The sequence below is a fragment of the Thermobia domestica genome, chromosome 7 (assembly GCF_964235325.1).
Source record: "Thermobia domestica chromosome 7, izTheDome1.hap1.1, whole genome shotgun sequence".
In the NCBI taxonomy this organism is placed as follows: Eukaryota; Metazoa; Arthropoda; class Insecta; order Zygentoma; family Lepismatidae; genus Thermobia; species Thermobia domestica.
In genome coordinates, this window is record NC_137460.1 from 227,032,076 (window position 1) to 227,044,450 (window position 12,375).

Sequence of the window (12,375 nt, forward strand, 5' to 3'; positions counted from 1 at the left end):
TACTTACAAGTTGGTAACATGTCCATAAATTCGATGCATTTGACTGGTACATTTTTGAGAACAGTACTTAATTGTATTTTGTATATATGTATCATAGAATGAAGTGTAACTGTTTTATTCTTATTACAGAGCGTGGTGTAGAGTATGAGTTTCGAGTTGCAGGGAAGAACGAAATCGGATTTGGCCAAGAAACAATAAAATATTATTTAACACCTGAAGGTCCACCCACTGGTCCACCGACCAACATATCCTACCATTTCCAAACGCCAGATGTAGTCTCCATCACTTGGGACCCACCAATAAGAGAACATCGTAATGGACAAATCGTCCGCTATGACATTCAATGGCACAAAAAAGTGGATCATAGCACAGTTACCGATAGAAATGTTACAACAACGAAGGTAGGATTCGAATTGTAATTTTAAGTTTTAAAAGTATTATTATATATGGATTCATACTTCATTATGTGGTTCAGACTGAGTCTGATGTATAAATGAATTTAATACGAGTATTAACGATAGCAATCACGTGAAACTATTATTATGCGAAATCTGACATTCATAACGCAGCTATGCAAGAAAAATAAAAGTTCTGTGCACCAGACCCCAGAGTGTGGATTCGATGTATTTTGTTTCACAGAATCCAAATTTCGAAACCCCAGGACGATTGACCGTCTCAATTTTATTTTATGGGCGAAAAACGTATGTCCTCCCTATCTAAAATCTCTCAAATTTTTCGCCCATAATAAAATTGACACGGTCAATCGTCCTGGGGTTTCGAAATTTGGATTCTGTGTAACAAAATACATCGAATCCATAGATCCCTGGGGTTCAGTGCACAGAACTTTTTGTTTATTTATTTGTTTATTTATTTATTATTGTATAGCTGTGTCACGTGTATCCTCCCTATCTAAAATCGCCCCATAACAAAAAATTTACACAGTCGATCGTCCTGGGGTTTCGAAAGTTGGATTCTGTGTAACAAAATACATCGAATGCATACCCTGGGGTCTGCTGCACATAACTTTTTATTTATTTATTTATTTATTTATTTATTATTCTTATTGTATAGCTGTGTTACGTGTATCCAAAATCGCTCAAATTTTCCCTTTTAACAAAAAATTGGCACGATCGATCGTCCTGGGGATTAGAATTTGGTATTCTATTTAACAAAATACATCGATTTCCATACCTACTTCACTTGCGAGGGGGGGGGGGGCGAGAGCACCACAGACATAAGACTTCCACGTTTTGTACTAGCATATTAGTAGACAATCTATTAAAGTATATGTATTCCTCAAACTCTTGGGAGGGGGGGGGGGGCAATTGGATCCCCTGCTTGGGGTCCGCTGCATAGATTTTTTTTTTTAATAGCTGTGTTTCGTGTATTCTCCCTATCCCAAATCGCTCAAGTTTTTCGTCCAGAACAAAAAAAATTGATACAGTCGAATGTCCTGGAGTTTCGAAATGTGGATTCGGTGTAACAAAACATCGAATCCATACACTGGAGTCCGTACTATTCTTTTTATGCAGATTTCCTATTATTCATCTGTACATAGTCTTAAATGAACTTTCCTCGAGTATTAACTTGTTATGGTATGTGCGTATATCATGAAAATGAAACTTTGATAGTCTTTAAGATAATACACAGTACAGCAATTACTGGTACTTTTAATTGGGAAAAAACAAAGTAATCACAGGGATAGAGGTCTGGTGAGTATGTCGGGCATGATAACACATAAACACTTTTTTGGGCCAGAACTCAAGAACAATCGTTGATAAACGTGTTTCAGTTTCTGCTCCTTTGTTAAGGAATGGGGTACGAAACATGCACATAGCTTCCGTTTCTTTAAAATTTTCGTTTTTATTTGCCGAACAATCACCTTATTCGTACCTCGAGGTCAGATATTACCCTCAAATTTACATTTCTGTCATTGAAAAAGATATCGTGAACTCTGTGCCAGCACTGAATCTCTTATGACACTTACTAATGCAGAAACGAGAAAGGTAGTTGTCCCCATAAAACTTTTCCAACATCTCAGATGTTCCCGTTGGAGTATTCCCTAAGCGAGCATAGAACTAAATATTCATTTTTTGTTCCATTACAGAAACTGTGACGAGGTATCACAACACCAGTTTGTATTTAACCGCGTCATGCACCGCACAACCACCAGTCGAACTGGAAATCTCTGCACATCTTCCCAAGGTCACACTCAATATCCACTACTAAACAGAATTTGGGTGTCAAAATTCTTCACAGAAAAGCACTGTGTACTCTGGTGAATGTATTTGGATGTTGTTTAATCTTGATAGAGCGTTGTCTAAAATTCTTACTCTATCAATAATAAATTATTGTATTTTTTTTCTTTTTCTTTTTTTTTTTTTTTTTTTTTTTTAATTTTAGTTAAACGTGTTCAGTAATATCTAATTGGAATTACATTTCAGACATTTAAAACTTCATTTCAGAATCTAACTTTTACGTATACTCATTATGTATTCAAGAATCTACATAACTTTGAAAATTGTACATGTTTTTTTCAGACTGTATTTCCGAATCTGGAAGAGAATACAGATTACATTTTCCGCATAAGGGCGCACACGAGTCAAGGAGCTGGGCCTTATAGTGAAAGGATCTCTCTTCACACAGAAAGAGACATCGTCCGTGCCCCTATGAACGTCCAAGCAGTCGCAACTTCAGACTCCAGCGTCGAAGTTTGGTGGGAAGCTGTGCCTGCACGAGGCAAAGTGATTGGTTATCAGGTAATAAACTTTGAACCTTCATAATTCTGTAATTGTTTACTTATGATACATAACTAACGGTTTCCGTCATTGTTTACTTATATGGCTAACGGTTTTCATAATTGTTTACTTATTACATATGACTAACGTTTCCGCAATTGTTTACTTATGATACATGACTAACGGTTTCCGTAATTGTTTACTTATGATATATGGCTAACGGTTTTCATAATTGTTTACTTATGATATATGACTAACGTTTCCGCAATTGTTTACTTATGATATATGACTAACGGTTACCGTAATTTTTACTTATGATATATGGCTAACGATTTTCATAATTGTTTACTTATGATATATAACTAACGTTTCCATAATTGTTTACTTATGATATATGGCTAACGGTTTTCATAATTGCTTACTTATGATACATGACTAACGTTTCCGCAATTGTTTACTTATGATATATGACTAACGGTACATAGTCGTATACATCAAAACATTCCGTGTTAACACTAAAGAACATATTACGGTCTATAATAATCTGAAACTTTCGTTGAAGCGGGTCAAGTTTAGATGAACATAAGAAATAATATTAACAAAAACAGAAAATGTGTATGTAATCAATAACATATCCGTACCTTAGTATATGTTCTCCTCGCTTATTTAATGGCTAGTGCTCGCGCTTTTAGTGCATGGGGTCTCAGGTTCGATTCATGATCGGAGAGACCTGAAAGGAGATGAGTAAAGATCATCCTTTTTTAATGACAGTCGTAAAAAATAGAAATGTTCATAAAAAGCAATATAGCGTATGAATGTGAAGTTCAAGCGTATGAATGTTACATCTCTCTAAGAATTATATGAAAAATATAGTATAAGTCACATTAAGAACCCCACGAACAAAGCACAGTTGTTGATATTCTGCTAGTTTAGTCCTTTTCTTCGAACTTGCAGCTATAATTTTAGTATGATGCGTTTCATAAGCGCATGGTTGTTGATAAGTTTGTTAATTTTAGCTTTCAAAGAAAACAAGAAATGCAATGGTTCATGAAGCTCCTCATACTAAGATTCTTATTGCAAGTTCGAAAAAAATGTCGAAAATGGAAAAACATTAACAGTTATGCTTAGTTTACGGTGATCATTATGTGATTTGCTACGATATGGTCATATGCAACTTGCATAGCTGTAACGTTGAATGCTTGGACTTCATATAATAGGATTAGGAATTAGATTTCTGGGCTTTCGGCTCCTATGTCCATGTTAGACCGTCACGTATGAGGGATGACGTCACTCGGTGATAACGCTATCTGAGGAAAGGGAAGGAAGAAAAGATTGGGGAAAGAAGAAAGCGGCCTGGGACCTGTATGTTAGGTACCACCCCGGCATTTGTCTGGTGTGAATGAGGGAAACTCAGGAAAACCTCATTCAGTCTGGCTTCCTTGAAAAAGCTTTTACACTTTTTCGGCCGAGTCCACCCGGGAATGGGACCCGGGACCGTATATTCATACGATATTACTGGCTTTCATGAGTACTTACTTTTATGACTATCGTAGCCGGAAAAAGGCTCATCTTTACCCAGGTTCTTTGAAGCCTTACTGCGATTCGGATTGTACTTTAAATTATAAATCCACGTGTCATATAGCCTCGGTGCTGTAAGGGACACTAAACTTCTATCTAAACAATCAAACGTATGTTACTAAATCTGCCACCTATATTCTAATGTTCTCACACTAAATCATAAACAAAGAAGATACGTGTAAAGAACAGCATAAATATCACTAACGATACCAAATCTGACCAAACTCATCTTTGTTAACAACAAATATAAACGTATTTTCAATATGGATGGAATACAATCCAGATGAAAAATAATGGAAAGTAAAATCTCTCAACCTCTATACAAAGATGATATGCAGGTTTCAAATATAAGCAACAAATTAACGATGCTTTGTATTGAGCTCCAGCATCAAGTACAGCAGCGCCAACTATCGGAAGAGACTTATTAACAAGCTTTAGTTTCTACAGAGGAGGAAAATCAACTAGCGATGCAAATATAAACTTAAACCGTTGGTGTTTCTTAAGTTTTTTACTTTTTCACGGGAAATTTTTGTTTTAATTGCATAAGTATTGTAAAGATTTTAAAAAAGAAAATACTTCTAAGGTACCAACGATATGAAGTAATCAAGGATAGGTTCTTAACTCTAAAGATGGAGATACAGAGTTGCCAAGAGGCACATATATTGACAGAACAGTACCAGAGATGTAAAATACAACTGAACTCTGATATTATATAGAATCGAACAAGCAGTGGCCATGTTTTTGTGGATTCCGCACATAGTTTTTGCGTTCTTCCCGGGACGATATCACAAATGGTAGCCCATTCCCGCCTTATACGTGTATATACTACTTTTGACACAGGTACAAGGCTGTTCAGAGCGTCGCATAGTGTTACTACTGCCAATTGGCAGCAAGCTAGAGATTGTTTATAAGATTTTGTAATTGTTACTATTGCTGCAGTTTAATATACTTGAGTGGAAAGAAAAAGATTAACATTAAACACACCTCGCTCCAAAGTTTCCTATTATAACAGGGTTCACATTGACTTTGAAAGTCAGAGAAGGTCAGAAAATGCTTGTAGATGTACTAAGAGTCAGAGAAATTGTTATATTTTACAAAAGACTCACAAGATGTCAGGAAAAATACAATCAGATTACACGAAAATTCAGATGGTTGCTGTTATTCCTAAAAGCAAGGAATTCGTGTTATTGTTCAATTCAAAATCTCCCGTCGTCGCGAATTATGTGAGGAATTTGAAGCCTAAAATATATAAAACAGATAGTCATGCCTGTTGTTCAGTATGGTTGCCAAACATGGTCGCTTTCTCTGAGGGAAGAACGTAAACTGAAAGTATTTGATAACCAGATCCTGATACGAATATTCGGGCGCAAGAAGAACGGTAATGGCAGAAAGTTCATAACGAGGAACTACATAATTTATACGGTTTACCAGACATTGGTAGGGTGTTAAATCTAGGAGATTTAGGTGGGAAGTCACATAGCCAGGGTGGAAGAAGGTAATAACGCTTTCAAAGTTTTAATTTGAATTCCAATTGGAAAACGATCATTAGGAAGACCCAGACGCAGATGGGAGGACAATATTAAGATGGATCTCGCAGAGATAGGAATACAAAGTAGAAACTGAATCCAGTTGGCTAAGCATAGACGTCAATGGAGAGCTTTTGTGAACGTAGCATTGAACCTTCGGGTTTCAAAGGCCATAGAGTGAGTGAGTTTCGTTAGAGCACTAACTATTACTCAAGCGATGTTGACAAGCATTAGAGCTGCTCGCAGAAGATATGAAGAACACATAAAGGAATCAATGCAGATTCAAGAAAAATGATGATAAGAAGGCTGTAAAATAATTATTAACAATAAATTTTTTAAGTATTGCATAATTCGGTGAATAAAGCAGCTTGGTTTGAAAGCAAAACAAATTAAGCTAAAATTTAGGTTCCATAAAGGAAGAAAACAAGTTAGATGTGTTGGTTGTAAATAACCGAATTATATGTTACGTTACAGTGTATTCAGAATGCCGAGATATTACGTTAGTGTATAATTATTCCATATTGTATTTCAAATAAAAGAAGGTTGACTTACAAAAATAATTTATAATAAGAAAGTAAGGTTGTACTGTATTTAAAAAAAAAAAAAAAAAAGAAGAACGTTGAACCGCTATAGAAATAGTAGAGGCCGATTAAGATTTTTTTTCTAAACATAACTATAGATGATAGTGTTCGCGGTGTCGGTAGTCAGGGAAATTTTATAGTTATTAATTATGAAAATTCAAGGAAACCAACATCATAATTTCAGTATGAACCATGCAGATAGATGATTTGGAGAATAGATATAGTAGCGAAACATAACTGTATAGTGTTAGTGAAAATGATTACAAGAAATGAGCGTAAATTTTTTTGAGATAACACATGTGCAAATTAGAAGCGGAAATAAATGAAGTGTAACCTCGAATGTGATCACGGGGTGGAAAAACATTCAAGACAGACGTAAAAGAAAAATTAGCGTAAGATAATGTAAAATATCCTACTATATATATATATATATATATATATATATATATATATATATATATATATATATATATATATATATATATATAATTATATGAACTGACTAACATAAAATAAAGGGGTACTTCTGGTTGACGTGGAAAGTTGAAATTCGGTATGATTGTAGCCTCTTGGGACTAAACAACAGAAGAATTGCCAAAATGAATATTGTTACTGTTCAGGGGTCTAAAGGGGGGATGAAGATATTCCCCATGTTATTTAAATATGACTTTTTGTGGATCTGCCTCTATCGGAGGCGCAGGAAGTTTGTGCTTTAGCATACATATATTAAAAACACTAAAGTATTATAAGTTTTTAGTATTTTTATATTCTACTGTAAATAGATACATTTTGAGTACTTACATCTATATCATTTCCAAATTGTTCCGAATGTTTTTAAACTTTCCGTTTTTAATTACAGTTGATTATACGCTGCACATATTTGCGTTGCTATAGTAGCTTAACGATTTTTTTTAAAATCCTAATAATGTTGACAATAATTACAAATTTTAGAAAATGAACAATTAATTTGATGAAATTCTTCTTATCATTATGTTTATATGAATAAAGCCATTTGTAATTTTTTTTTTTTTTTTTTTTTTTTTTTTTAAATATGATCTTACTTTTTCCGGTAACTCTTTACTTTGGGCAAGGCGGTGATAACCTGTCACTGTTAGTATTATTAGAGGTTGTCACTGGTTCCTTGTTGATCCTAATTCACATGGATATTTCTTCACTAATGTTATTGCTATTCCTGATTCACATAGTATTGCCGAGCGAGAGTTAGCGAGTGAAGGCGGGTTAGAGACCCGCAGGGCACGTTGTTTTCTGTCTTTCGTTCTTGGGAATTGTATAGAGATGAAACGGTTCCTGTCACTTCCTTGCCTAAAGTAAAGATTTGTCCTTTTTGCTTTGTTTCTGGTTTGTCTGTACAGCAACTGAAAGAAGGAAAAAAAGACTTGTATTAAACTTACTTTGACACTAACAGATGTGATAAGAATCATGTAATATCATTATATGTAAATTATATTTCGGAAATTAAAAATATAATATCGTCTAAACAGTGACGCTCTTAACGTTTCTGTCTAAAGACAGGATAATTAAGAAAGAACTTCTTCATTGCGCGAATAATTCTCTTTATCCACAGTAATGTGCTTTGCACATAGTGGTGTAATCATCAGAACCAACGTGGGCCATGACTCGAGGCGGCAAATTTTTCGTACCTGTTCTTTTTCCATAATCCAGTTCTGGCAATTACAGAAATTTGACGACAAACATTGATGTTAAGAGGTAGCATTTTCTAACAGCCTGGGGCGGCAAAAATGTTAAAAATGGCCCTGATGTTCATTACAAGGGTATTCCATAATTCCAGTAATATAGGCCAAAATATATTATACAGTTCAATAATTAAAAACCAGTACTGTTACGTACCCTGAAAATCCTAATTGGATTATTATATTAGCGTGTGTAAATATTAACATGTTAAATTGTTTTTGTATTGATGCCGCTAAATCGTGAGTTATAAATTATGTAATACTAAAAAAATTATTGCAAATGCTAGTGTTTCCGGTGAGGAAAAAGGACTTAAGTTGAATCAAATGTAAAAAATATTTGTAAAGCTAAGGCTTTTCGGTAGTGTTTCAGTATGGAAGATAACAGAATTATTCGTTGAAATCATACCAGGAACATAATAATCCATTTTGAATTCCCAGGGCGTATAATGGATCAGTACTAAATGCACCAGATAGTGTCTGTGCTTAAGAATTAAATACACTTAACACTTTCTTCTACAGCGGTGGCTCAGTGGTAGAGCGTCCCGGTGCTTGGGGTTCCTGGTTCGGTCCTAGCTCGCGCCGTGTAGACTTTTTGGTGGACAAACACCGTGCTCATAGGTTTCCTCGGGTTTCTCCTGTTTCCTCCCACTTTCTTCATTCGACCATTTCACTCGTCTCTCATCATTACCGTCTCCTTTAGCCTAAGCGGCATAACTGTGGGACGTAAAACTTAAAGATTTCATTTTATTTTTACTTTCTTCTACAGAACGACAAGAACATTTCGCTGACGCACTGCTTTTCAAAAAGAAAGTCCTTTTGTTAAAACGAATAAAAAAAAAATAGCACGATACAAAGTTCTAAGGTTAATTGTTGATATTATTTTCTTTAATTTGTAAAATAGGAATATTACATTCGAGGAGTCTCGTTAATTCGAACTGTATTAAAAGCATTGAAAAAAATTAGAAATAGTGGTAAAATTCGCAGGTAAATCGAACTTCGGAACTTTCTGTTTAGACGATTCGAAGTAATATAGTACAAGATTTTTTGCTGGATGGAAAAATTGGTTTCAACTGGTTTTCAGTTATTCAGATGCAGACGTAGGGAAGAGTTGCACAAAAACTCAATCCAGCTGATGATGATAAAGAAGATGGAAACGGGATAGGCGATGATGTAAAGAAACAACGTGTGAAAAGACCGTTTAAAGTTTCCTAAATGGTTGAAAATTTAAGAAAAGTTATTGAATGTCAACCGAGTGTTATGAATATTTTTTTTATTACAGTAAATGAAACTGAAGATTTTGTTGACTGTGTAAAAACAATAAAATAAACAAGAATTTTAGGAGAAAAAGTTAAAAGATTGCGACCTTGGCAATAATTAATTTTTGGATCAGAGGCCACAAAATTTTTGGACGGCCCCTAAATCGAGCTTTCGTATTTTTTACGTAGTTAGCACATCATACTGATAGTTTGGGTTTGGCCACTATATGTAGTTCTTCACATAAAACGCTTACAAGAAAATGTTTGATTGAAATGTTTTGAATCTTTTGATTAGAAAAAAGATATTTCGAAGTTTAGATAATTCGAACTTTTTTCGTGTCGTCTTGGACTTCGAACTAAAAAGTTTGAGATTAGCCAGCTGTATTCCATGACTGCTCCTTGAATATATATATATATATATATATATATGTCACCCAAACCTAAAACAATGAACGTAATACATAATTAGCTGTTAAGTTACCATCTCAATTGAATATTTTTGAATTTACCAAAGTTTAAGAACTTTTATGATGCATAGTGTTTATATATGTGACCTTGAAATTTTAATTGTGCTATATTGCTCTTTGAATTGAGCAGGCAGACGAAAAAGACTGTTCGTGTGTTACTTCGTAGAAGGCTATCTTATTATATATTTTCAAATTCTTTTCTGTGGCAATACCGAAATATTTGAATTATTCACATTGAATGAAAGCTATTCAGGTTGATTAATATAATCTTCATTTTTGTAGATTTTTTATACCATGACGGCTGTGGAAGATCTTGACGAATGGCAGCAGAAATCAGTGCCTCTGACAGAATCAGCAGAATTGGTCAACCTGGAAAAATTTGCTCAATATGCCATCGCGGTGGCTGCGCGAACAAAGTCGGTAAGTGAGCGATCAAATTAATTTTTGGCATGAAATTATTACTTGATCCTTCATTAAAAAATAAATAAAAGTTTAATAGTAATAATAATGGATTTAATGATAAAGAAGAAGAAGAGACAATTAGAATTAAACAGAAACACCCAACAGTACTGTCAACCCAATATAAAGTTATTTTTTTCAAATGGTACTACGTCACATTATTATATATTTCAAATCAACATATCAAACGAAAACTTAAAATATCATTTTATTATTCAGTGTTGCAAACTAAGGATGTTATAGTATCACAAACATCCAAAGCTTCTACCACACATGTTATAACATGAAGCTAGGATGTTATAGCTTCTACATTACAACGGCGATGGACAAGATAATGCACATCGAAAGTATCTTAGCGTTAGAAACTATGGTCATAACACAACGTATTTCGAATGAATAGGAACGAAGTTACAAGCGCTTGAAAATTATTTTATTTGAGAATGGTTTTATTTCGAAAACATGCTTAGATAAGTATCATATCTAGTTATTTGTATGGTTTGCAATTGGCAAATAAATCATTTTGCCGCTTACAGCACTTCGATATCTCAAACCGTTCCGAAAATATGATAAACATTAATAAAGTTCGTAACACTGCTAAAAATGGCGTATTAGTTATTGTTGTTTTCCTTCTCTTTTAAGCATTACAGCAACAGCTTTTAATAGCTGTAATTACAGGTTTTTTCAATTACATGATTTAAGCAATAATAAGATGTGAAGTGTGAACATTCACACACACCACACAGACATACACACAGACATGTACTTACATATGCAAAATACTTATTTATATATAAGGCAAATCTAAAATAATAAAGCAGTACTATTTACTAACATAAAATGTTTTATGTGTGAGATTAAAGCCTTACTAAACTGAAAATAGGTTATCTTCACTCAGAATGTTATTATAGCTGTTATGTTTTAATTTCTAATCTGTAACTTTATTTAGGTTTAAAAATCAACTAATAACTTTCTGTGTTTTTGTTTGAATAGGGGTTGGGTCGTTTATCGGAGAAGGTGACTGTGAAAGTAAAACCAGAAGATGTTCCTTTGAATCTCAGAGCGCATGATGTCAGCACGCACAGTATGACCCTGTCGTGGAGTCATCCGATTCGAATCAATCCTTACAATTACATAGTAAGTATAGAAAAAGATCGCTTTCGAGGCTTAACTTAATATTCTTCCCTTTGTTACAGATCACGAAAATTAATATGTTCACATGTTTCGCACAGTTTTCATTTCCCGGGGATAATGTTCATTTTTCATTCCTGAGGTAATTCTGTTCCACTGATGTACCTCTGTCTTCTAGCACGTCCACATGATTCCCTGGTTTTCACATAAAGGTTGCATTCAATGATTTTCCCTAGTTTTACTTGTGTACGTACATATATATATTTCCAGTACATGTTGAGCAGTTCAATTTTTTTTTTACTATGGCCGTGTCCAGAAGTGAAAAGTGCACATTTCAAGAATGCACACTCGAAGTATACAAGTTGGGTGCACACTAAATAGTGTACTCTTCGTCAAAATAACTTTTGATCCACACTTCGTTCCAGCGTCTCATCGTGGTAGAACATGGCACATTTATGTAACAAAAGAAAGGAAAATCTTGCGTGCGAGAAAAAAAAAAAAACTTTTTTTTTCTTTTTTAGATGAATGACTTTCCAGTTATATTAAAGATAAATATGTCGTACAGATTAACAATATGGGACAACCATAAAATAAGTGTTTCTTTCATGCGTGGCAACAGCTTCAGTTTTGCCATACCTGCACATATTTGTCATCTCGAATCTCTCACGCGCAGATTAACAAGAGCGGAGCGTAAAGACAATAACTATATAGATATTGTGTTATGTGCACAATAAACTCGAAATAGCATAAAATCCTCTAAACTGTTGGTGATATTCTATTTTATCTGGCATACTTGGGTGAGGGAATATTTATTAACCCACAGTGAGGAGTGTAGCACTGGTGTTTAGGGTGCTGATAACAATGTTGAGGGCATGAATTAATTTCTTAGTCCCTAAAACTAACTTAGGAAGTTCATAGCAAGCGAAAGCA

The 12,375-nt window shown here is 34.3% G+C and overlaps 1 protein-coding gene and 1 long non-coding RNA gene across 8 annotated transcripts in view; one reads left to right on the plus strand and one right to left on the minus strand.

Moving 5' to 3' along the window:
* The window catches only part of LOC145690719 (uncharacterized), a 30,322-nt gene extending 23,030 nt beyond the window's left edge, over window positions 1-7,292 (minus strand). The window contains exon 1 of the long non-coding RNA XR_014132264.1: window positions 7,225-7,292. This is a non-coding gene — a long non-coding RNA (uncharacterized LOC145690719). The remainder of the gene's footprint in view (window positions 1-7,224) is intronic.
* Window positions 1-12,375, plus strand: part of Lar (tyrosine-protein phosphatase Lar) — a 1,526,023-nt gene that overhangs the window by 1,466,599 nt on the left and 47,049 nt on the right. For all 7 annotated transcript variants that reach the window (XM_081765888.1, XM_081765893.1, XM_081765890.1 and 4 more), the window contains 4 exons: window positions 130-401; window positions 2,541-2,759; window positions 10,141-10,278; window positions 11,308-11,451. In XM_081765888.1, coding sequence (XP_081622014.1) covers window positions 130-401; window positions 2,541-2,759; window positions 10,141-10,278; window positions 11,308-11,451 — 773 coding nt within the window. The remainder of the gene's footprint in view (window positions 1-129; window positions 402-2,540; window positions 2,760-10,140; window positions 10,279-11,307; window positions 11,452-12,375) is intronic.